General features: G+C 40.4%; 2 protein-coding genes across 6 annotated transcripts in view; one reads left to right on the forward strand and one right to left on the reverse strand.

The window, feature by feature from the left end:
* MCPH1 (microcephalin 1) overlaps positions 1-26909 on the forward strand; it is a 272003-nt gene that overhangs the window by 792 nt on the left and 244302 nt on the right. For 3 of the 5 annotated variants that reach the window (XM_040489805.1, XM_040489807.1, XM_040489804.1), the window contains exons 2-3: positions 910-1001; positions 9644-9762. In XM_040489805.1, the coding sequence (XP_040345739.1) occupies positions 990-1001; positions 9644-9762 (131 nt within the window). In that variant the 5' untranslated portion in view covers positions 910-989. Of the gene's footprint in view, positions 1-352; positions 526-909; positions 1002-9643; positions 9763-26909 lie in introns of those variants that run through there. The other 2 variants (XM_040489806.1, XM_040489808.1) reach the window with 2 other exon arrangements.
* Positions 4270-5787, reverse strand: LOC121039603 (ubiquitin-conjugating enzyme E2 variant 2-like). Its single transcript, XM_040489811.1, has one exon. It carries the CDS (start codon positions 5531-5533, stop codon positions 5054-5056), a length of 480 nt encoding a protein of 159 aa, XP_040345745.1. The 5' UTR covers positions 5534-5787; the 3' UTR covers positions 4270-5053.

The raw sequence follows: 26909 nt of genomic DNA on the forward strand, positions 1-26909 counted from the left end.
GCCCCTGTGGGGAGTGGGGGGCTGTCCCCGAGTCCAGTACCGTCACCATCCCTGTGGGGTGTCCCTGTGGGGAGTGGGGGGCTGTCACCATCCCTGTGCGGTGTGGCGGGGACTGTCCCCGAGTCCAGTACTGCCATCGTCCCTGTGGGGTATCCCTGAGTCCAGTACTGTCACCGTCCCTGTGGGGTGTCCCTGTGGGGAGGGGGGCTCTCCGAGTGTACTGTCACTGACCCTGTGGGGTGCCCCTTTGGCGAGTGGGGGGTTATCATGTGGGGCATGGAGGCGACTGTCCCCCAGTGCGGTGCTGTCACCGCTCCTGTAGGGTGTGGGGGCTGTCCTTGAGTCCCGTGTGTCACCACCCTCTGTGGATGCGGGGGCTGCCCCCCTGTACACAATGTAAAGTTGGGTGGTTGTATGGTCCTTTGTGGAGAACATACTCTTCACTAGGAAAGTTGAGCACGGTTTGGGAATTTGGGGAGTTAAGCAGGGTTTAGGAATTTGGGAAGAGCATCCAGCGTTAAGAAGGTAAGCCCCACATGCGCATGAATAAAGTTGTTCTTGGCTTGAAGTTTTAAGAACCCTAGTAGCACTGATGCTATTTGGCGTAGGTGTTTGTTAGAAGAAGCTTTAAATATACTTTTTGACGTAAGTAGAACAAGATGAAAATCTGTTGAAATCCTTGGAGAGGAATGTTAGAATTTCAAATATATTACATGTCGTGGGTTTTTAAAAAAATTTTTTTAGTATTTGTTAATTTTTGATAGAAAGAGAATCTCAAGCAGGCTGGGAGCTCTCAGCTCGACGCCCAGGAACTGTGAGATCATGACCCGAGCGGAAGTCCGATCCTTAACCCACCAGCCCCCCAGGAGCCCTAAATCAGTTGCGTGTTAATATCTTGTTTGTTTTCAGATGTAGTGGCCTATGTTGAAGTCTGGTCAGTAAACGGAACAGAAAATTATTCAAAGACATTTACAAACCAACTTGTGGACATGGGAGCAAAGGTGAGAAAGTCATTTTCCCCCGGCTGCGCGTGGCAGTCCTCTTTACATGATAGAAATACTTGGATTTTCTTGTTTTTGGGAGTTACTGCTTAGAACATGAAGGAAGAAGGACAAAGGCAGTGGGTAGGTGGCAGGTGGGCCACGTTGCATGATGGGACCACATTATAACAGTGAGATTACAGAACAGTTGGTTTTGTGGGTGGTGAGAGGAGACTCTAGGATAGACACGGGGCTTCTGCCATTGGTTAATTGGATGCAGGATGTTGTTGGCCGAAGTGAGAAATATAGGAGGAGGAAGAAATCTTTTAAGGGAAAGATTGCGAATTTGGGCCTATTGAAAACATCTGACGGACATTTGGATCCACACATAGGGAATTTGAGATAGTTAAGGCTAGAGGTGACATTTTAGGGGCAAGACCCTGTGGGCCAGGTGTCATGGCTCAGGTGTTTAGGATGAAAGGTGCTGAGAGTGGAGCCTATTTAGTGTGTGGAGGACAGGTGATGGGAGCCCTGGACCCAGGGACGAAAGGAGAATGCCGGGAGATTCTGGAAAATCTGGAAAACAAGTCTGCACGTCAGAAGAGGGATGAACTTCAAAGATGGAACTGTAAAACCATTAACTTGGTGAGAAGATCGTTGAAGGCAGGGCCAGAGTTTAGGTGAGGCAAGAGAGGCACCCAGGGTGTAAAACCCAGGGTGGCATTCACCTACGGGCAGAGAGGGTGCTTCTAAATTTTGTTGTCTTAGTCCCTTCCTTGATGGAGAGATCAAAGGCTTTGTTTTGATACCTGCTGCATACTTGGGCTAAAACAAATTACACTGGCTGAGAAAAAGGCCGTGGAGTGTGGGAGCTGACAAAATGGCCTTTAATCGTAGTATTAAGGGGTGCCTGGGTGGCTCAGACGGTTGAGCGTCCGACTTCAGCTCAGGTCTTGATCTTGTGGATTGTGAGTTCGAGCCCGCGTGAGGCTCTGTCCTGACAGCTCGGAGTCTGGAGGCTGCTTTGGATTCTGTGTCTACCCCTCTCTCTCTGGCCCTCCCCTGCTCATACTCTGTCTCTCTCAAAAGTGATAAACTTAAAAAAAATAAAAAAAGAGTAGTATTAAGATCTTAGATCTCCTTGGATCTTTTTCTTTTTCTCTTTTTTTTTCTTTAAGGTTGTTTACTTTTGAGAGAGTGAGAGGGAGCAGGGGAAGGGCAGAGAGAGGGAGAGAATCACCACGCTGTTGGTGCAGAGCCTGACGCGGACCTTGAGATCATAACGTGAGCCGAGACCAAGAGTCAGATGCTTAACTGGCTGAGCCCCGCCAGGCGCCCCTGTTTCTCACCTTTTAATTGAGAAAATTTTCAGATAGAAAAGTTGAACAGAGTGACTCAATAATTGTTTTTTTTTTAATTTTTTTTAACGTTTATTTATTTTTGAGACAGAGAGAGAGAATGAATGGGGGAGGGACAGAAAGAGAGGGAGACACAGAATTGGAAGCAGGCTCCAGGCTCTGAGCCATCAGCCCAGAGCCCAACGTGGGGCTTGAACTCACGGACGGTGAGATCGTGACCTGAGCTGAAGTCAGACGCTCAACCGACTGAGCCCCCCAGGCACCCTGACTCAATAATTAACATCTTAACATACTTGTTGCGTCATCGTTTCTTCTATGCAGTATATTTATGTGTGAAAGTGTTTTTTCCTAAACTGTTTGAAAGTAAGTCCCAGATAACATTTGCCCCCAAACAGGTTCAGTATGTATCCTCTGGAAACAAGCAGTTTTCCTGTGTGATAGGCCATTTTCACATCTGAGGGAGAGAGCGATGGTTCCGACTTGACACCTGTTACTTCTAGCAGCGTTCGAGAGCCCCACTGCCAACTGTACTTGGTTTTGTCTTTCCTGTCCGCATCTGGTGCGTGTCTGGTGGTATATCATCATGGCTTGAAATTCTTTCTGCATGTTTTCGTATATTTATTTTGAGTCTGTCCAGGGCTCCAGCTCTTAATTTCCATTGGGTTTTTCCTTCTTGATTTGTAAGCATTCTTTCTATTTTTCAGTTGACCAGAATCTTTTCTGGCCATAGGAATTGCAAGATTTTCAGTTAACTCTGTGGTTTGTCTTTTCATCTTCTCTATGGTATCTTTTGTCGATAATTGTAACCCAGATTATTTCTTTGTGGTGAGCTTTGTTGTGTGGGTCTTGTTTAAAAAAACACAACTGTCTGTGCCTATACCAAGGTTATGAAGATTTCTCCTGTGTTATTTTCTGAAAGCCTTATTTTGCCTTTTATATCTAGATTTACGGCGCATCTGGAATTGGTGTTTATACATGGTATGAAATAGTTGTTTCATTTTTTTCCATGTGAATATTCTTTTATCTTAGCACCATTCATTGACAAATCTCCTTTAACTGGTCTCCAAAGTAATACCTTTGTCATCAGTCAGTTCACCATATGTTTCTGTATCTGTGTATCTGTTCTCATGACAAACCAGTCTTAAGTGTTCTTTATAATGAAACTTCAGAAGTCTTTCTTTTTTTTCCTTCCAAGGTGTCCTGGCTGTTCTTTGACTTTTGCTTTTCCAAATATATAAGAAGTTTATCAGTGTACAGCATAAAGCTTTTAAAAATTTTTGAATGGGATTAGGATTGATAAAAATAGACCAGTATGGAGAGAACTGACATTTTTATGAAATTGAATTTTCCAGCCCACGAACCTGTATGCCTTTGTTGATTTTGGTTTAATTTCTGTAAGTAATGTTTTATAGTTTTCTCTGGGCAGTTTTGATGCTATTATAAATGGCATCTTCTGGGGCACCTGAGTGGTTCAGTCGGTTAAGTGTCTTACTTCAGCTCAGGTCATGTTCTCACAGTCCGTGAGTTCGAGCTCCATGTCGGGCTCTGTGCTGACAGCTCAGAGCCTGTAGCTTGTTTCAGATTCTGTGTCTCCCTTTCTCTCTGACCTTCCCCCATTCATGCTCTGTCTCTCTCTGTCTCAAAAATAAATAAACGCTAAAAAAAATTTTTTTAAAATAAATAAATGGCATCTTCTAAATTCCTTTTTCTGTTACTTGTATATAGAAATAGTTAATTTTTGCATATCTGCCTTGTGTCCAGAAGACTTAACAAAATCATTTATGAGATAGGGCTTTTTTAGGATTTTAAAAAAGTACACAATTGAATTTTATTTCTATTTTTGAATTTTATTTCTAATTTTATTTCTAATTTTGAATTTTATTTCTGTTTTTATTTCTATTTTTTTCTAATTTTATTTCTATTTTTCTAATCCTCATACCTTTTATTTCTTTTTTCTTGATGTACTGCACTGGTGAGGACCAGTGTTGAATAGAGTGCATATATCAGGCATCTGTCTGGTTCCTCTACTCAAGGGAAAACTTGAAATATTCACCTAATGCAGTTTTTTTTTTCTTTTTACATTTTAAGACTAACTTTAATCTCGAAATCACATATCCATATACCTGTTTCCTTTTTTGTTGATTTCTCTTAAATGCATGTTTTGTCAAAGATTGTAAACAAATATTTACCATGTCTGTTACACGTAACACACAGGAATGGCTTTTAACAGATACCCATCGGCTTCCCCCACAACATTGTTTTATTATAAATACAGGTATCAAAACAATCCTGAACATATTTTTGATACTACTAGTGGTCAGCACCGACACCGCTTCAAAAATTAACACAATTTGTGATGAGATTCATTGTACCTGCTACTTTAGACAATTTCAACTTGAATCTCTTTCACTAAGATGGATAAAGTATGCCATTTCTGTTTTTCCTTTTTGAGATTTTTTTACTTTTCAGAAACACATGCTTCCACAGCATCTGATTCTCCATGCTTTCATCTTGTAAACCTGAATTCTGAGTACTCCAGGTTTATGGTTAAATGACAGTGCCTTAACAAGAGAAAAAAAAATGGTGCCGCATTTTTCCTCCTGTAAGCTGAAAATATAATGGTGTACATATATTAAATATATTCTCACAAATTTCCAGGTCATGTTTACCAACTGGAATTCTTTTACTTAATGTGTGGGTATTTTGCATTGTCAGTTAACATGAGTAGAAGGTTGTTGATTTAAGACAAGTTTGAGATCCACTAAAATTAATTGTGTTATGTCCTTCTGGTGGCTGTGGAAGCTTCACATTTTCTTTGGACATCGTGAGACGTCTTAGCTCTTGAAGTACAACTTTAATGCTATATGAATTTTGCCATTTTGCTGACACTGGTATACTCCATGCACCCACCATTCTACTGGAATTATTAATTCCATTCATATTAATTTTGGTTACAAATCTAACTGATGGAGGAGCTTCTCGGTATTTAGGTCCACATTGTGCTTTCAAGCTATATATTGTTTTTGTCCATGGTGGTCCAATAATCATGCCTTCCCACCTTAGAGGTGTCATATCTTCATCGTCTTCAAGGCCCCAGCTAACCATACCATCGCCTACTCCTTTTTGTCCTTCTTCAAGTTCTTCCAACAAGCGAAAATTACGAGGAGGAACTTTAACTCCTGTGGAGGCCACCATTTTCTCCTGTAGCCCCACCTAATGCAATTTTTTTTAATTGGAGTGTAGTTGACATACAATATTATATTAGCTTCAGGTTTATAACATAGAATTCCACACACATATATTATGAAATGATCACCAGGGTAAATCCAGCTACCATCTGGCACCAAAGTTATTACAGTACTATTGACTGTATTCCCTATGGTGTACTTTTCATCTCCATGACTTATTTTGTAACTGGAAGTTTATACCTTCACATATTTTGCCCATTTCCTCACCCCTCTATCCTCTGGTACCCACCAGTTCTCTGTATTTATGAGTCTGTTTTGTTTTTTAGATTACATATATAAGACCTATTGTATGCCTAATGCAGTTTTTTTTTATTTTTATTTTTTTTTTCAACGTTTATTTATTTTTGGGACAGAGAGAGACAGAGCATGAACGGGGGAGGGGCAGAGAGAGAGGGAGACACAGAATCGGAAACAGGCTGCAGGCTCTGAGCCATCAGCCCAGAGCCCGACGCGGGGCTCGAACTCACGGACCGCGAGATCGTGACCTGGCTGAAGTCGGACGCTTAACCTACTGCGCCACCCAGGCGTCCCTAATGCAGTTTTTTTTTTAACATCAGGTCCTAACTTGCTAAGAGTTTTCTTCATGAATCCACTTTCTGATTTCATCAAATGTGTTTCCTGCATGTAGTGAGATGATCTTAAGATTTTTACTTTGTTAACGTAGTGAATAACCATTTATTTCAATGTTAACCAACTTCGTAGTCATGGAATAAACTCAAGGGGTGGGGTTGTATTATCCTTTCTGTATAATTGTTGGTACAGTTTGCTTTCTTTTTCTTTTTTGCAAATATTCAGGGAGTGATACTGGCTAGTCATTTTCTGTTCCTGTGGTTTAGTACTAGTGTGCTGGTTTTATAAAACAAGTTGCAGAATTGTGACTCTTTTTTATTCTAAGTTGGTATGGTTTGGTATTAATTATTTTTAAAATTTTTGGTATAATTTGCTGGTGAAGCCAACTAGTCCTGGCGTTTTCTTTGTAGATTTTTAAAAAAACTTTCTGTTACAGTTTTTAATTTGTTTGAAAACAGGATTATGCATTTTTTCTGTTCTTATAAGTGATTTTAGAAAGCTATTTTTTTCTTAGAAATGTATCCATTTTATCTAAATTTTTCAAATTTATTGGATCAAAGCTATTCATAATATTCTGTTTGAATCTTTTAATGTCTTCATGATCTATAGTGATACCTTCTTCATACTGATAGTGGTTATTTGTGCCTTCTCTCTTATTTTCCTTATAACGTTTATCTGGGTTTTACTGACTTTATTAGTTTCTCCAAAGAACCAACTATTGGTGTTCTTGATCCTCCTTTTCATTTGTATTAATTCTGCCCTTATTTTTATAATCACCTAACTCAGTCTTTGGTTTTAATTAGTTGCTCTTTTTCCAGCTTTTTCAGATGGGTGCATTGATATTCAACCTTCTTTTTATATATGCATTTTTTTTAAGACATTGTTAAATTAACATTTGTTAAGTGGAACTCAAGGTGCTGAATGGTGAACACAGTTCAACAACAAGCCATAGAGAAACTGAAACGGTTTATTATTAACAGGTCCTGGGGGAGGTACCTGACATACCTGGAGGGGCCACATGGGGAGGTCAGGGCAGGGTGCAGCCAGAGAGAAGGCAGGGCTCAAGGATGGATGCTTTGGGCTTCCTAGGCTGGGGATGGATTAGTCAATTCACATCAAAGAGTAAGGTTTTGGTAGCTCCATGGGATCTTATTTAAGGTGTACACAAGGGGAAGGACCTTGGAGGTGAAGGAGATGGTTGGTCACAAGGTTCCCCTGGGGAACTGACATTTGCTTGTGACTGTGGGGGCTATCTAGGGTGTGTGCTTGCGTGAGGGGTTAGTGCTGGTTTAAGACCCCTGCAGGCTGCTTGGCCAAACAAAATGGATGCCACGGCAGCAGTACCCTGGAGTAGCTTAGCTAAAGTCTCCACAGCATTGTACTTCTCCATTTCTCCTGAAGCTGGGCTTTCCCTGTGTTCCACAAGGCTTTGCTGGGTAAGTTGCAGCATCAAGGTCTGCTTTTCTGTTTTATCTAGTGGTTTATGTTCTCACTTCATCTCTAAATAAGCTTGATATTTTGTTTGTTGTTGGGCATTTTTTTGTTTTGCTTTTGTTTTTTAGTTGAGTATTGTATATATTTAAAATTGTTCAGCATTAGTTTGAGACCTAGAATTCTTTTTTCTTTTTTCAAAATAGATTCACGTTTGCTTCAGTCATGATGTTTTTAGTGCTCATAATCCAGGATTATCTTAATCCAGTTGCAGGATTGGAGATTATTTAAAACTGGACTGTAGACCTGTGTGGGTCCCTGTAGGTGTGGTTCACCCTTGCTTCTGTATCAGCCCTTTGGGGTCTCCATCCAAGATGTGAGGGCTTTGCCAGATTCCCTTTTCCCATTCTGAGGCCGGCAGTCCAATTTTTGTCCCCCTTGTCCTCAGAGGCATTTAGAAGTGCTATGCAGTGTTTGCTAAATTTGACAAAGCCCTAGGAAAAGAATAACCCAGAATGCTAAACTCTTCTGATTGTGTCCATCTGTACCTAGAATCTTGGCTCAGTAATAATCCCTCACTGCCTCAACAGCTCTCCATGGCCTTCTGGTAGGTAGATAGACAGATGTGTTTGTGTATTTTATCAAAACAATACATACATGTTGCTTAAAAGGGCCATTGTGCAGTGCCGTGAAGTTCATAGTAAAAACAAAGAGAAACCAACAATCCTTTGGTCTACACTTATCATTCTGTTTTATTAAGGCAGCCTTTTTCAGATCAGTTTTATGTTTCTTTTGATATTTACCTTTATATTTCCCAACAGTGTGCATATATTATCTTGATAAAATTAACTGTTGTTGAAAGAATTATGTATTGGATGACTTCTATTTCTGGAAAGATTACATAGAAGAGGAAAATTCTTTGACCCTATGAGTTTGAACATGCCTTTATTTTACCTTTCTTTACCTTTGATTGATATTTTAGCTGATTGTGAATTGCTAGGTGTATATTATTTTTCCTTGAAGGCACTTTTCCATTGTTTCTGACTTCCAGATTGCTTTTGGGAAACTTGATGCCATTGTCGTGTCTCACTGTTGAGTGTGATTTATCCCCACCTTCACCTTTAAAGAATATTAAATCTTTGTTTACTCCGGCTCTACTAAAATGTCACGATAATATGCTCAGTGTGGCACTGCTTTCATTCTCATGATGGGCCCTTAGGGATCCTTTTGATCTAGAATCCATGCCCTTTCATTTGAGAAGTTTTTCTTGGATTATTTCTTTACTGATTTCTTTTCCATTTTCTCTATTCTTGTATTTCTTCAACTATTCTTACTTAGCTCCTCATTCTCCTGGTCTGAGCTGATGTTATTACTTATCTTCTATTGCATCCATCTCCTTGTCTTTTTGTTGTCCTTCAGGGGAGAGTTTCTCAAGTATATTATTGTCCAGCGTTTCTATAGGCATTTTTTTTTTTTTTAACTTATGGCATGATATTGTTAATTTCCAAGAGCTCTTTAGTTTTCTGATCCCTTTAAAAAAATATTTTCCCCATCTTAGAGATAATTTTTCATGAGCACAATATCTTCTGAAGATTTAAATGAATGTTATTTCCTTCCAAATATGTTAAATAAGTGTTTTAATTTCATAAGTATTCTCCTTATTGTCTGTTTCCTGTGAATTTCATTTTGTTTATGTCTTTGGTGTAGAAAGCTTATCTTAAATGTCCTTAATTATCTGACTCGGCTCCCATGCTCTCTACTGAAAACGCGTTGCCAACTCTAACTCTTCACGTCAAAGGTTTTTTGAGAGGGAGTAGAGATAAACACATGCATAACACACCATCCTAACTGGAGCAGATAGGTTTTTTAAGTGGCTTGGTGCATTTGTTAGAGTAGTTTTGTGTGACAGATTCTGAGAAATGGAATTGCTGGGGTGGGCAGTTTAGATGTTTTCCTTTTGACAAATATTGAATAAAGTGTCCTTTTTGATCAACTTTACTTATCCAATTGTTCATAAGTGGTAATTTACATTTTGTTTTCTGCCTTTTGTCTACAGGTTTCAAAAACTTTTAACAAACAAGTAACTCATGTGGTGTTCAAAGATGGATACCAGAGCACTTGGGACAAAGCGCAGAAGAGAGGGGTGAAGCTTGTCTCGGTGCTCTGGGTCGAAAAGTGAGTTTATTTTTTCTCTGTATTTTTTCTCTGTATTGGGTATCGGTCAGGTGTGGAGATAGTTCACATACATCACAGAACCAGATAAAATTTGATTTGGTCTTTTCTCTTGCCTTACTTGGGCAAGTCATTTAATACCCTCAAGCCTCCATTTCAGCAGCTGAAAATGGATGCGGTAGAATCCACAGCCCTGCCTACGGGGAAGGTGACTGCGCAGGCCCTGGGACACGCATACCTGGTGTTCCGAGGAGACAAGGGCGTGCATGTGGTGCGGCCAGGGCTGCCAGACTGAAGTACCGCACACGAGGCCTACACAACCGATGTTCTTTTCTCACTGTCCTGGGGGTTAGAAGCCGAGGTCAAAGTGTTGGCGGGACTGCTTCCTCCTGAGGCCGCTCTCCTTGGTTTGCTGATGGCTGTCTTCTCTCTGTCTGTGTCCTCTGGTGTGTGTGTGTGTGTGTGTGTGTGTGCATGCGTCTGTCCATCCGTCCGTCCTAATCTCCTCTTCTTCTAAGGACCCCAGTTGTATTGGATTAGGGCCCACCCTAGTGATCTCATTTAACCTTAATTGTCTCTTTAAAGGCAGTATCTCCAACTATACTTGACACTTGGGGAAAAAAGTATTTGAACTGTGCAGGTCCACCTCTACATGAATTGTTTTTTCAATAAAATCAACATTTTTCGGAGATTTGCAACAATTTGAAAAAACTCACAGATAAACTGCAGCCTTAAAATACTGATGAAAATTAAGAAATTAGGTATTATTTTAAGAATACAGTATATAATACATATAACACTACAAAATAAGTGTTAATTGCTTGTTATCAGTAAGGCTTCTGTTCAACAGTAGGTTATTAGTAGTTAAGTTTTGGGGGAGTCAAAAGTTACACATGGATTTTTGATTGCACAGTGAGGGGTTGGTGCCCCTAACCCCCATGTAGTTCAAGAGGCAACTGTACAGTTACATTCTGATGTACTTGGGGTTGAGACTTCATATGAATTTTGTGGGGAACGTAGTTGAGCCCGTGACAGGTGCAGTTAAGGTGAGAAGTGGAGACTGAGGCCAGAGGGCAGTGGGGCATCAGATGACATGGGGCCTTGTGGGGTGTGAGGAGAGAAGTGTGTGGGACAGCAGCAGGAGAGTGGTTGGAGGCTCCTGAGCATCCAGCCTAGAGATGTCACCAGAACCATGGTGGCAGTGACATGGTCACGAAGAATGGTCAGATTCAGGATATATTTTTGAAGGTAGTGCCACACTAGATCTGAGGATTTGGATGCGTTTGTAGAGCAGGGGAAGAATCAAGGGTGACTGTGAGGTGTTTGGCCCGAGGAACCAAAAATACGGTTTGCTGTTTACTGAGACTGGGAAGGCCTCAGAAGCACCAGGTTTTGAGGGGCAGGTCATGAGTTCTATTTGGATATGCTGAATTTGGGGTGTTTATTAGACACCCCTGTTGAGGTGTCAGGTAGGCAGTTGGATATATGAGTGTGGAGCTCCTGGGGGAGGTTGGAGATTAAAATGTGGGAGTCTTCTGTATACAGATGTTATTTAAAGCCATAAATCTGGCTGTGATCTCTCAGGAAGTGTAGATAGGGAAGAGAAGAGGTTCCAAGGTTGATCACTCTAGTGTTGGGGTGTTGAGAAGGAAAACGAGTGAGGATGGGATTCTAGAAAGCTGTCAAGGAGGGGATGATGATCAGCTGTGGCAAATAGGTTGAGTAAAGGCAGGTGCAGAGCCTGACAGAGGGCTCAACCCCATGACCGTGAGATTATAACCTGAGCTGAAATCAAGACTCAGACACTTAACCAACTGAGCCACCCAGGTGCCCGTAGATCTGTCCATTATTGAATGGGATATTGAAATCTCCAAATGTTACTGTTAAATTGATACTTTCCCCCTTAAGTTCTTTCAGGTTAGCATGTCTCTTCAAATTTTCTTAGTTTTCTTTCTCTGAAAATGTCCTTAATTCCATCATTACTTGTGAATCATATTTTCCATGGATGTGCAGTTCCAATTTGACAGTTTCTCCCCCACCCTGAATTACTTAAAGGTTTTTCCTGTAGTCTTCTGTCCTCTGGTGTTCTTTGAGAACCCTGTAGTCATTCAAATCATTTCTCCATTGTAAGTAGTGTGTCTTTTTTTCTCTGATGTCTTTCCACTTTTTCTCATGGTCTTTGGTTTTCAGAAGGTGAATGTAAGTGTTTAGGTATGGTGAGTAGATTCTTAGATTTTAGTAGATTCTGTGTATATTTCATTGAGCTTTTTGAATATGTAAGGTTATGTATTGGTTTCTAAAAACAGGATTAGTTTTTGGCCATTATTTCTTCAAATATCTTTTCTGTCCCATTTCCTCCTCTTTTCTTGGTTACTCTAACTGTATATCAGGGACTGGTAAAGTTTTTCTTTAAAATGACAGATAGTAAATACAGGCATACCTTGGATATATTTTGGTTTTGGCTCAAGACCTCTGCAATAAAGCAAATATCGAATAAAGTGAGTCAAATGAAGTGTTTGGTTTCCCAGTGCATATGAAACTTAGGTTTACACTGTACTGTAGTCTTTTAACTGTGCAATAACGTTATGTTTAAAAATACAGTCGTTAATTTAAAAAAATAGTTTATTGCTAAGAAAATGTTAATCTTCATCTGAGGTTTCCTCCAGTCAAAATCTTTTTGCTGGTCCAGGGTCTTGCTTGCCTCAGTGTTGATGGCTTGGCTTGCTGGCTGATGAGGGTGGCAGTTTCTTAAAATAAGACAACGTTGAAGTTTGCCATGTTGATCGGTCCTTCCTTTCACAGACAGTTTCTCCGTAGCACGTGGGGCAGTTTGATAGCTTTTTGCCCACAGTAGAACTTCTTTCAGCTTTCGAGCCCATCCTCACAAAGCCTGCCGCTGCTTTCTCAACTCAGTTTATGTCGTGTTCTAAATCCTTTGTTGTCATTTCAACAATCTTCACATCATTTTCACCAGGACTAGATTCCATCTCAGGAAACCCCTTTCTTTCTTCATCCACATGAAGCAACTCCTCATCTGTTCACATTTGGTCATGAGAGCACAGTGATTCAGTCCCACCTTCGGTTCTACGTCTGGCTCTCGTTCTCTGGCTCCTTCCACCACGTCTGCCTCTACTTCCCCATGAAGTCTTGAATTCCTCAAAGTCACCCATAAAGGTTGGAGTCCCCTTGTTCCAAACTCCTATTTATGCTGATATTTTGACCTCTTCCCATGAGTCATGGATGTTCTTAATGGCATCTAGGGTGGTGAGTCCAATCTGGAAGGTCTTCAGGTTACTTTGCCCAGATCCATGAGAGGAATCACCATCTATGGCATCTATAGCCTCGTGAAATGCATTTCTTCAGTAGTAAGATGTGAAATTTGAAATGATTCCTTGATCCACAGGCTGTGGAATGGATGCTGTGTTAATGGGCGTGAAAACCGCATTCGTCTCATCGTGCGCCTCCATCAGAGCTCTTGGGTGACCAGGTGTGCTGTCAGTGAGCAGCAGTGGTTTGAAAGGGATCTTTTTTCCTCTCAGCAATAAGCTCTCAACAGTGGGTTCGCAATACTCAGTAAATCATGTTGGAAACAGATGTGTTGCCATCGGCTGTGTTGTTCTCGTCCTAGAGCACAGGCAGTCGATGTAAGCCCAATTCTGAAGGGCCCGCGGATTTTCAGAATGGTACGTGGGCATCGGCTTGCACTTAAGGCACCGGCTGCGTTAGCCCCTGACAACAGCGTCAGTCTTCCTTTGAAGCTCTGAAGCCAGGCATCGACTTCTCTCTGGCGGGGAAAGCTCTGTAGCATCTTGTTCTAACAGAAGGCTGTTTCACCGACACTGAAAATCTGTTGTTTGGTGTAGCCACCGTCACGAATGATCTCCGCTAGATCTTCTGGAGAACCTGCCGCAGCTTCTGCATCAGCACTTGCTGCTTCACCTTGAGATTTTATGCTACAGAGACGGCTTCTTTCCTTAATCCTCACCGACAAACCTCTGCTGGCCTTAAACTTTTCTTCTGCAGCTGCCTCCCCTCTCTCAACCTTCGTAGCGTTACAGAGAGTTCGGGCCTTGCCCGGATTAGGCTTTGGCTTAAGGGAATGTTGTGGCTGGTTTGATCTTTTATCCAGACCACTCAGACTTTTTCCATGTCAGCAGTAAGGCTGTTGGCTTTTCTTTATCATTTGTATGTTCACTGTCCTGGCCCTTTTAATTTCCTTCAAGAATTTTCCTTTGCGTTCACAACTTGGCTAACTGCTTGGTATAGGTTTTGGTTTGTTCTGGCTTTTGACATACCTTCCTCACTAAGCTTAATCATTTCTAGCTTTTGATTTAAAGTGAGAGATGTGTGACTCTTCCCTTCACTTGACCATTTAGGGGTCATTGTGGGGTTTATATTGTAATTGGCTCAATTTCAATACTGTTGTGTCTCAGGGAACAGGGAGGCCCGAGGAGAGGGAGATGGCCACACTGCTTGGTTGGTGGAACAGTCAGAACACACACATTTATCAAGTTCACTGTCTTACGTGATGGGTGTGGTTTGTGGCACTCCAAAACAATTACAGTAGTGATATCAAAGATCACTGATCACAGAACACTGTAAAAATATTGTATTGAAAGATTTTGAAATATTGGGAGTATTACCAAAATGAGACATGAAGTGAACAAATACTGTTGGAAAAATACCACTGATAGACTTGCTCTCTGTGGGGATGCCACACACCTTCCAGTTTGGAAAGGATGCAGTATTTGCAGAGCATATTGAAGCTAAGTAAGTAACATGAGGTGTGCCTTTATTGTAGGCTTTGTGGGCCATGCGGTCTTTATTCAGCTACTGAATTCTTGTAGTGAAAGGAGCCATAGAGAATGAGCAAACAAGGGGTGGCTGTGTTTATTGTAAAACCAGGTGATGGTCCACGTTGACTTGGGGGCCTTAGTTTGCAAATCTCTGCTGTGTAATACGGTCTTCGCAATTTCCCCACTTGACCCTGATGCCCTGGTGTTTTGTTATTTTTCAGTCATTTTTTTTCTTCACATTGACCCGCCTTCATGTTCATTGACTCTTTTCTCCATCAACTCCATTTTGTCATTAAGCCTATTTATTTAGTACATTTACTTCATGTATTTTTCAGTTCTGCCATTTCCATCTGGTTCTTACGTATGTCTGTTTTTCAGCTGAGATTTCTATCTTTGCTTTTCTTGTCTTTCCTTACATATGTATTTTCTATTCCCTTGCAAAGTATGGTAACGGTAGATCCTTTAATCACCTTGTCTGATAATTTCAGCATTTCAGGGTTGGCATCTATTGACTGTTTTTTTTTCCTGGGAACGTGTCACATTTTCCTGGCTCTTTTTTTTTTTTTTTTTTAATTTTTTTTTCAACGTTTATTTATTTTTGGGACAGAGAGAGACAGAGCATGAATGGGGAAGGGGCAGAGAGAGAGGGAGACACAGAATCAGAAACAGGCTCCAGGCCCTGAGCCATCAGCCCAGAGCCTGACGCGGGGCTCGAACTCACGGACCGCGAGATCGTGACCTGGCTGAAGTCGGACGCTTAACCGACTGCGCCACCTAGGCGCCCCCACATTTTCCTGGCTCTTAATGTGACCTTTTAACTTAGGGTATTATTTTGGACACTGTTAATGTTATGTAGGCTCTGCATTCTTTTATACTGCTCTGAATATTGTTGATTTTGTTTTAGCACACAGTTAACTTGTTTAGCTCTTCAGAATGTCATTCTAAGACGTGTGTTGGACATTTGCTTAGATTCACTCAGTTCATCAAGCCTTGGCCACAGGCTGATGTCACTTTGCCTTACGCACATGTAGATCAAGGGATCAGTCAGGGAAATGGCCTTTTCTGCTCCGAACTTGAGGTTCCTCTTCCCTGGCTTGTTTCCTGGATCCTTGCCTCATTCTCTGGTGGCCCTCCTTGCCAGGACTTCTTCCCCTGGTTCCTTTGGCCAGAAAGACAGCAAGTTCTCCTGCCCATCACCCCCACACCTGCGGAGACTGCCACTGCCTTACCTCAGGGTAGAGACCCAGAAAATGTGGGAAAGCTGCAGATTGTTTGCTTCCTTTGAAAATACGCCTTTTTGTTTGTTTCTAAAGCCTTTTTAAAATTTTCACAATGTATGTATGACTTAATAGTGCATATGCAGGAGATTTGGTTTTTAGGACTAAAAACAAGTGGAACCTAGTTTTGTTTTTGTTTTTGTTTAAGTATCTGAAGCTAGTCTAATTCTTGTCCCCTTATAAATTATTTGATCTTTCTTCAAGGGGACCCAGGGGTTTTTGTTTTGTTTTGTTTTGTTTTTTTCTTTAAAATCTAGTCGTTTTCTTTAGTGGGTTTTGAATTGATCCAGTTGTTGATTCTAATTCTAGGTTGGCCCTTTCAAGAGATTCAGGTCTTATTTCTGGAAAAACTTACTGTTTTATAGTTTTAATTACTACTGTTTTATTGTGTTGCCTTTCTCTTCAAGGGTTTCGATTCTATGTATGTTGGGCCTTTTCCACCTGCCTTTAATTTCAACCCTTTGACTCTGAGCCTTTTTACTTCTTCCTGGATGTTATGTTTATCCTTCCCCCCACTTTTGTTTTTATTCAGTATTCTTTATTAAATTTTCATTTGGATCTTTTTCTTCTTTGGCATGTTATAATTAAGTCTTCATTTCTGACATGATTTTGTCTTCTTTTTCTTTCCTAAGTTTAATCCTCGTTTGTTTAGTGTCTTCCCGTTTTGTTACTGTTTTAATTTTTATATTTATGATTTAAGAAATACCTCACACGTGTGGATGGATGGGTAGGTGAATGTATTTTCTCAAATACTTGTTTGACAGTATTTGATGCAGATGTGAGAGTTGTGTTACTTTCCTCAGCTTTGTTTTTATTTTGATAGCAGGTGAATTTTCATTCACTGAAATGGTTTGATTTGCTTTTTCTTTTCCAAACAGTTTTATTCCAGATGTGCTCTGCTTTGTTCTACTCCCAGTAATTTTCTAGGCAGGGCTTCTAGTTTCTGAGCACCATCTTACATCAGTTCTGCTGTCTGCATAGTTCCTTTTATGGATGATGTTGATGGTGAGGATGGAAGGGTTTGCCTTTTGTTTCTGCGGGATCCTTGAATATATTCCTCTTTGTTCCTTCACTGCGGTTTGTTCCAGGGTTACCACTCCTTCTCAATACAGTTGATTCTCCCCAGAATGAAGACTTTTCAGAGCCTGTCAGTTCTGGTCCTCTGCTGTAATGGGTGCTGTGAACCACTCCTGCTCTGTATTTCAGCAGTTAGTGCCAACTTTCTCTTTTTCACAGTTATTGAAATTCAGTTTCACAGGTATTTTACCTGTATTTTATCTGAATGCTCCAGGCCTCTCCACACTGTTTATGGAATTGTAAGCCCTTCCCCTGCTTTCTGCATCCACCGACTTGCAGCTATATTGGAACTTGGGTTGTTTTTCTACTTACAAGTTACTTGAAACTTTGATGAATAGTAGGTCAATGCTTTCCTTGCATTTGAAAAAAAATGTTTTTTTTTATGGGAGATTGTGGAGGAAGGCTCACGATGAAGCAGCTCCCTCATCTTACACAGTCCATTAAAATGTCCTGTTGCGTGTATCTCAAAATAGACCTCGTGGATCTTTATCTTTACTGTTCCCCCTTAGTCCAGACAACCATCATCTTGCCTCATTACTGCAGAAGCCTGCTGCTTGTCTTCTTTGGTTTCACCTCTTGTACATTTGCAAATGCAACACTTCTAACACGTAAATCAGTTTTATCCTTCTTGCTAAGGTAACATGGCTTAGAATTAAGTGATTCCAAGCAGGGATCAGTGCACTATGGTGTGTGGGCTGAATCAGCTCACCACCTTGTTTGTTTGCTATGGCCCTTTAACTAACGTTAGTTTTTGCAGTTTTACGAGGTCAGAGAGAAAATAGAAGAGTATTTTCTGACACATGAAAATGACACAAAATCCAAATCTCAGTGTCTTGGAACACAGCATGCACACTTGACTGTGTATTATGAATGGCTGCTTTTGCACTACACCTGTGGAACTGAGTTGTAATACCGAGATTATATGGCCCACAAGACAAAAGTCCTCTATCTCAACTCCTTAATTCCTATCTGTGCCATTAAAACGTATTTTGTTCATTTGTCTGTTTTTTAAATTTAATTAATTTATTTTTCATCATGATAAGGATACTCTTTAATCCCCATCACCTATTTCCCCCATCCCTTCACCCACCTCCCTTCTGGTAACCATCGGTTTGTTTTCTACAGTTACAACTCTATTTCTTGGTTTGTTTCTCTCTTTCTTCTCTCTCTCTTTTTCCCTTGCTTGTTTGTTTTGTTTCTTAAATTCCAGATATGAGTGAAATCATATGGTATTTGTCTTTTTCTGACTGACTTATTTTGTTTAGCATTATACCCTCTAGTGCCATCCATGTTGTTGCACATAAATAAATAAATAAAAGTGTATTTATTTATCTTGAGATAGAACCAATGGGGAAGGGACAGAGAAATGGGGTGCAGAAGATCTGAGGTAGGCTCTGTGCTGACAGCATAAAGCCTGATGCAGGCTCAAACTCAAAACTGTGAGATCATGACCTGAGTCGAAGTCAGTCGCTTAACTGACTGAGCCACCCAAGTGCCCCATATTCTTTTTCTGGCTGAACAGTATTCCATCATATATGTACCACATCTTCTTTATCCATTCATCTACTGAGGGACACTTGGGCTGCTTCCAGAGTTTGACTATTATAAATAATGCTACTATAAATATAGGGATGTCCCTTTGAATTAGTGTTTTTGTGTTTTTTGGGTAAATAGCCAGGAATGTGACCCATTTTTCTGTTTGAGCTACCTGCCTACCTACCTAATCATGCATTTTGGTCTTTCCATTATGATGTAAACTCTGTAAGTACAGCCACCATGTTTGTCTTGTTCTAAGGTTGTATTTCCACTAAGTATCTGACACATTCTGGCTCATAGTAGGTGCTCAATAAGTATTTGTCCTATCAGCTAATGAACAAAGGAGGTTTTATTACATTAGCCTAGAGATATCAGAGAAAATTTCTTGGAGGAAGTGATGTGAGCTACCTGTTAGTTTGTATAGGAACATGGGGGAGGGGGAGGGTACAGAAAAACAGACCTTTCCTGAAAACCTGAGGTTAATGGATATGCTTGGGTAGAAATGTAAACTGACAGGTGTCCTTGTACTAAAAAGAGGCCTCTCACCTAGTCCTGAAAAGGGAATTCTCACAATTTCTTCTTCTAAGAGTCCTGCCATCTTGCTTTCATTGGTGGTCCGTTCCCTAATTCCCTCTTTGCTTTATCCCCTCTCTCTTGTTTTTGCCCCTCCTGAGGGCTTCTTGGGGAGATCATGGAAACTCCAAAATTATTATTACCCAAGGACAACTTAAGCAAGTCCCTATTTATTTATTTATTTATTTATTTATTTATTTATTTATTTATTTTAGAGTGTGCGTGTGTGAGTGGGGGAAGGGGAGAGGAAGAGAGAAATCTCAAGGAGCCTTCATGCTCATTCAGGAGCCTGATACTGGGCTTAATCCTACAGCCCTGGGATCATGACCTAAGCCGAAATCAAGAGTTGGACACTCAGCTGACTGAGCCATCCAGGCACCCTTTATCAAGCCCCTTTAAAGTTAACTTAAATATAGGGTAGCGGAATGGATAAAAAAACAAGACCCATCTATTGCTGTCTACAAGCGACTCATTTGAGACCTAAGTATACTTGCAGATTGAAAGTGAGAGGATGGAGAACCTTCTGTCATGCTGATGGAAGGCCAAAGAAAATTGGAGTAGCCATGCTTATATCGGACAGACTAGATTTTAAAACAAAGACGGAGAAACACAACAAATGGACCATAGGGGAAGGGAAGGAAAAATAAGATAAACACAGAAAGGGAGGCAAACCGTAAGAGACTCTTAAATACAGAGAACCATCTGAGGGCTCCTGGAGGGGAGATGGGTGGGGTGATGGATTAAATGGGTGATGGGTATTAAAGGCGGCACTTTCTGGGATGAGCATTTCATGTCGTATATAAGAGATGAATCACTGGATTCTGTTTCTGGAGCCAAGACTACACTGTATGTTAACTAGAATTAAAAAAAAATTAAAAATGATTTTACTAAAAATAATACAAATGTTTGTATAAATTAAAATTTAAAATATTGTTAATTCATTAAAAAAAAAGACTAACGAGATGAAGAAAGGCATTATATCATAATTAAGGGGGTTATCCATCAAGAAGATCTAACAATTGTGAATACTTATGCCCCCAGATAGAAGCACCGAAATATAAAAATCAATCACAAACATAAAGAAACTCATTGATAATAATACCATAATAGTAGGAGACTATTATTAATACCCCACTTACAGCAATGGACAGATTGATTATCAGAGCAGAAAATCAACAAGAAAACAATGGCTTTGAATGACATACTGGATCAGATGGACTTAGCAGGTATATTCAGAACATTTCATCCTAAAGCAGCAGAACACATAATCTTCTCGAGTACCCATGGAACATTCTCCAGAATAGATCACATACTGGGTCAGAAATCAGCCCTCACTAGATACAAAAAGATTGAGATCATACTATGTACATTTTCAGATCACAATGCTACTGTGGGATTTGAAATCAACTACAAGAAAACATTTGGAAAGCCCTCAGATACATGGAGGTTAAGAACGTCTTACTAAAGAATGAATGGGCTAACCAGGAAATTAAAGAAGAAATAAAAATATATGTGGAAGTAAATGCAAATGAAAACATGATTGTCCAAACCCTTTGGTATGCAGCAAAGGCAGTCCTAAAAGGGAAGTATATTGCAAGAAAAGGCCCCAATACACAACCTAACCTTACACTTAAAGGAGCTAGAAAAGGAGCAGCAAATAAAGCCGAAAGCCAGCAGAAGGGAAATAATAAAGCCTAGAGAAGAAATAAGCAATATAGAAATAAACAAAAAAACAGAACAGATCAATGAAACAAATCTGTTTTTTTAAAAGAATAAACAGTATTGATAAACTTCTAGCCACCAGACTTATCAAAAAGAAAAGAGAGAGGACCCAAGTAGATAAAATTGTGAATGAAACAGGAGAGATCATAACACCACAGAAATATAAACAATTGTAAAAAAATACAATGAAAAGTTATGTGCCAACCAGCTGGACAATCTGGAAGAAGTGGGCAGATTTCTGGACACATTACACTACCAAAACTGAAATATGAAGAAACAGAAAATTTGAACAGGCCTATAACCAGCAAGGAGATTCAATCAGTTATCAAAAATGTCCCAACAAACAAGAGTCCTTGGCCAGATGAGCTTCCCAGGGGGAATTCTACCAGACATTTAAAGCAGAGTTAATATCTATCCTTCTCAAGCTGTTCCAAAAAAATAGAAATGGAAGGAAGGCTTCCAAACTCATTCTATGAAGCCAGCATTACCTTGATTCTAAAACCAGACAAAGACCCCACTAAAAAGGAGAATTACAGGCCAATATCTCTGATAAGCCTGGATGCAAAAATTGTCAACGAGATACTGTACTAGCTAATTGAATTCAACAGTACATTAAAATAATTATTTACCACGATCAAATGGGATTTATTCGTGGGCTGCAGGGCTGGTTCAGTATTCACAAATTAATGTGATACATCACATTAATAGAAGAAAGGATAAGAACCATATGTTCCTGTCAATGGGTGGAGAAAAAGCTTTTGAGAAAATATAGCATCCTTTCTTGATAAAAACCTCAAGAAAGTAGGGATAGAAGGAACATATCTTAACATTATAAAAGCCATATATGAAGGCCTACAGCTAATATCCTCACTGGGAAAAAACAGAGCTTTCTGCCAAAGGTCAGGAACACAGCAGTGATGTTCACTCTCACCACTGTTGTTCAGCATAGTACTGGAAGTCTTAACCTCAGCAATCAGACAACAAAAAGAAATAAAAGGCATACAAATTGGCAAAGAAGTCAAACTTTCACTCTTCTCACATGACATGATGCTGTACATGGAAAACCTAAAAGACTGCACCAAAAAACTGCTGTAGCTGTTATATGAATTCAGCAAAGCTGCAGGATATAAAATAAATGTACAGAAATTGGTTGCATTTCTATACACCAATAATGAAGCAGCAGAAAGAGAAATCAAGGAATTGATCCCAGTTACAACCGCACCAAAAACCTTAAGATACCTTGGAATAAACTTAAAGAGGTAAAAGATCTGTTTGCTGAAAACTATAGAAAGCTTAGGAAAGAAATTGAAGAAGACACAGAATGGAAAAATACTCTATGCTCATGGATTGGAAGAACACATATTGTTAAAATGTCTATACTATACATTCAATGCAATCCCTATCAAAATATCAACACCATTCTTCACAGAACTAGACAAACAATCCTAAAATTAGTATAGAACCAGAAAGACCCTGAATAGCCGAAGTAATGTTGAAAAAGCAAAGCTGGAGGCATCACAATTCTAAGCTGTATTACAAAGCTGTAATCATCAAGACAGTATGATACTGGCACAAAACCAGACACAAAGATCAATGGAACAGAATAGAGAACCCAAAAATGGACCCACAAACGTGTATAGCCAAGTAATCTTCGACAAAGCAGGAAAGTATCCAATGGAAAAAAGTCTCTTCAGTAAATGGTGCTGGGAAGACTGGACAACAACATGCAGAAGAATGAAACAGGACCACTTTGTTACACCATAGACAAAAATAAATTCAAAATGGTTAAAAGACCTAATGTGAGACCGGAAACCATCAAAGTCCTAGAGGAGAAAATAGGCAACAACCTCTTTGACCTCAGCCACAGAAGTTTCTTACTAGACATGTCTCAGGAAGCAAGGGAAACAAAAATGAACTATTGGGACCTCATCAAGAGGAAGAGCTTCTGTACAGCAAAGGAAACAATCAACAAAACTAAAAGGCAGTGAACAGGAGAAGATACTTCCAAGTGACATATTGAATAAAGGGTTAGTATTCAAAATCTATAAAGAACTTCCCAAACTCAACACCCAAAAAACAAATAGTCCATTGAAGAACCGGGCAAAAGACATGAAAGAATAGCCACTTTTCCAGAGAAGACATCCACATGGCTAACAGACACACAAAAAGATGCTCAACATCACTCATCAGGGAAATACAGTCAAAACTACAATGAGATACCACCTCATACTTGTCCAAAAGGTCAAAATTAGCAACTCAGGCAACAGCAGTTGTTGGCAAGGATGTGGAGAAAGGGGAACCCTTCTGCCCTGTTGGTGGGAATGCAAACTGGTCCACTCTGGAAAACAGTAAGGAAGTGCCTAAAAAATCAAATAGAATTCTCCTAAAACCCAGTAATTGAACTACTAGGTATTTATCCAGAGGATACAGTGATGCTGATTCAAAGGGGCACATGCACCCCGATGTTCATAGCAGTGCTGTTGACAATAGCCAAATTATGGAAAGAGTCCAAATGTCCATGGACTGATGAATGGATAAAGTAGATGTGGTATATATATATAATGGACTACTACTCAGTGATCAAAAAGAGTGAAATCTTGCCATTTGCAACAATGTGGTTGGATCTAGAGTGTATTATGCTAAGTGAAATTAGTCTGAGAAAGATAAATATATGATTTCACTCATATGTGGAATTTAAGAAACAGAAGAGATGAACATAGAGGAAAAGAAGGAAAAATAATATAAAAACAAAGAGGGAAGCAAACCATAAGAGACTCTTAAATATAGAGAACAAACTGAGGGTTGCTGGAGGGGAACATGGGCAGGGAATGGGCTAGATAGATGATGGGCATTACAGAGGGCAGTTGTTGGGATGAGCACGGGATGTTATATATACGTGATGAATCACTGTGTTCTGCTCCTGAAACCAGTACTACACCGTATGTTAACTCACTTGAATTTAAATAAATAAAAAATTGGGGCACCTGGGTGTCTCGGTTGAGGGTCTGACTCTTGATTTCAGTTTAGGTCGTGATCTCACAGTTGAAGCCCTATATCAGGCTTACTGCTGTCACCACAGAGCCGGCTTCACATCCTCTGCCACCCTTTCTCTTCCCCTCCCCTGCTTGTGCTCTCTCAAAAATAAACATTGAAAAACAAATAGATAATAATATTAAAAAATTAGATTTTAGTTATTATATAGAATTACTCATTTTTGTATTTCCTCATGCTCTCTTGAAAATAAATTTTCTTTTAAATTAAACGTATTTATATTAAAATGGGTGTATGTTTTTATTTCTTTATTTTTTTTAAAAATTTATTTATGTTGAGAGGGAGACTGTGCCAGCGGGGGAGGGGGAAAGAGAGAGAACCCCGAGCAGGCTCTGTGCTGTGCACAGAGCCTGACACACGGCTCGAACTCATGAACTGAGAGATCATGACCAGAGCTGAAGTCAAGAGCTGGACGCTCAACCAAGTCACCCAGGCTCCCCTTAAATGGGTATGTAGTTTTAAAGTGAAAAGTCCCCACCTAATCCACCTCTTGCCTTATCTTCTCTCCCCTCAGTTGTGGGGAGACCTACCACTGAGAATTTAGAGTATGTACTTTGAGACATTTTACTAAACCTACTGAAAATGCATACATAAACACTTACGTGTTCATGTTTATATGTGTGTCCATGGAAATATGTAGGTTTTGTTGTTTTTTTTTTTAATTGTTTTTTTTTTTAACGTTTATTTATTTTTTTGGGACAGAGAGAGACAGAGCATGAACGGGGGAGGGGCAGAGAGAGAGGGAGACACAGAATCAGAAACAGGCTCCAGGCTCTGAGCCATCAGCCCAGAGCCCGACGCGGGGCTCGAACTCACGGACCGCGAGATCGTGACCTGGCTGAAGTCGGACGCTTAACCGACTGCGCCACCCAGGCGCCCCAAGTTTTGTTTTTTTTTTTTAACGGAATGCACATAAACTTTTTTAGTTAACATTATATCAGAGAACAGTTTTCTGTGTTTGTACTTAGCAATAGATCTCATTTCTTAAAAACATATACAGTCTTCTGTAAGAGATAGGAAGTGATTTATGTAATCGATCTCCTCTTAGTGAGTTTGAAGTTTTCCATTTCTTTTTCTTTCCAATCCAGAAATAATACAACACTCAATGTCTTTGTGTACATCACTTACAGATGTTTATGTTTTTCTGTAGGTTTAAATTCCACAGGTGGGCTTTTGAGTTCAGAGTGCCTGTATAAATTTATAATAAATGCTGTCATACTTTCCAGAAAGAATGTGCTAAATTCTCTTCTTTCTAGCAGTGTAAAACAACACTTGTTTCCCATAACTGTTACTCAAACTGTGAGTTATCAGTCTTTTTAATGTTTTCTACTTCGTTGGTGAAAAAATAAAATTCATTTCATTTGAATTTCCTTGATTTTTAGTGAACTTGACCTTTGTTCACCAGAACTTAGAGGTAACAGCGAAACTGACCTGTATTTAAATGTCATGTTTATTCTTCTTTTGCTGTCTGTCTAGGCTGTTGCTCATGGTTTCCACTGAAAATGTGAACATTGAATACACAAGGTCACTAGGTGTCACTAGAATCCCATTTTGTTGGGCTGTTTCTGGGCATATTTTTTTCTAAGAGCAGGCAACTGTGTAACGGCCTCAGATAAAATTCTGATAGTTCCTTTGGATACGAGACACTTTTAGTGAAGAAAGAAGAAATAAAGGCAAAAGCCATAAAGGTCAACTTGGCTGTCACCTCTCAGTTCTGTTGAGGAAAGTTGATCTAACAGATAAGTTGGAAATGCAGTTTGTAGGCATTTGTTTTTGCCTGCTTGAGAGTAGGTCATTGCCCAGATGCCCCTGCATTTAGTGTGTCCTACACACTAACATATTTTCTTGCATGACCCCAACTCTGCCATTCACTTGAGAAAGTTAACACTAAAACACTCCCTACCATTGGATTCTGAGTCCATCCTGGTCTCACCAGCTGTTGAAGTTGTGCACTTTACAACAGACGGCTCCCAGCTCCCTGCATCTAGTCAACACGTCTCCTCGTCCTCTTCCTCGCTCGAGCTCTTCCTTGGTCTTTCTTTGGCTGTCATGCTTTTGATATTGCAAAGATTTAAGTAGTGATGTGTGGTGTCTCAGTCTGGGATTACCTGATGTTTCCTGATGAGGTTCTCTGAGTGCTGCGTCTTCTGCGGGAATACCCTAGAAGTGATGATGGGTTCTTCTTAGTGCACCCTCTCAGTGTGTTGGCTGTGCTGGTGGTGTTCACTTTGGTGCCTGCCAGGCCTCTGCACTGCGAGTCAACGTGCACCCCCTCCTTGCATTTAGTGTGGCTTTTAAGGGGAGGTGCTTCAACTACGTCAGTAACTGTCCCTCATCACACTGTGTGTGTGTGTGTCTCCACACTTTATTCATGGGGTTGTAATCCATTACTATCATTGTTTAAACCTTTTAAGATTTCATTTGTCTTTGATTGGCCAGGGTAGCCTGTCCAACTTGACTTCTATGTTATTTTACCCATCATCCTGTAAACACCTCTTTTCTTTTGGGCACAACAATTTAATCCAAGATCTGCCTATACTATCTCTTTCCCAGCTCTGGATTCAGCTTTCTCTTTAGGGATCCCTGGTTCCTTTCAGTGGAAATGACATTTGAACCCATAATCTGGTGCCGTCTGGTATTGCTGCTCCCGTGCCCTCTTGGGGACAGAGTTAGTGACACGTGTGTATGTTCACCCATGTGTTTCGAACTCCGTTCCCACTGGTACCTGCAACATCAGTTCCAAACCAGGGGGTTCATTCCAGTCCTCATTTTCTTCTCCCCAGTGTTTGTGGCTCGCTCTCCAGACTGGGGGAAAGAGGATTCCTGTTATCCTAACAGAGCAGTTAATCAGCTGTGTGGATGACTAGTCTCTTCTCCAGGGCTGTGCCTTCCCTGCACAGATCCCCTCCTCTGCTCAGGCTTGGATCCCCCTTTGCACTGGGCCTCTTCTCTGCACAGATGTCCCTTTACCCCAAGTCGCCCCCACGCGTGGGAACCCTCTACTACATCTGCTTAAATTTTGACACCCCTCACTGTGCCTTGCCCCCTCCCCCGCATGTGGATGTCTTCCTCCCCCCACTTGAGCTCCAGCACCCCATGCTGGGCCATGCCCCACATG

This window comes from Herpailurus yagouaroundi, unplaced genomic scaffold, assembly GCF_014898765.1.
Source record: "Herpailurus yagouaroundi ecotype Mexico unplaced genomic scaffold, PumYag 181, whole genome shotgun sequence".
NCBI lineage: Eukaryota > Metazoa > Chordata > Mammalia > Carnivora > Felidae > Herpailurus > Herpailurus yagouaroundi.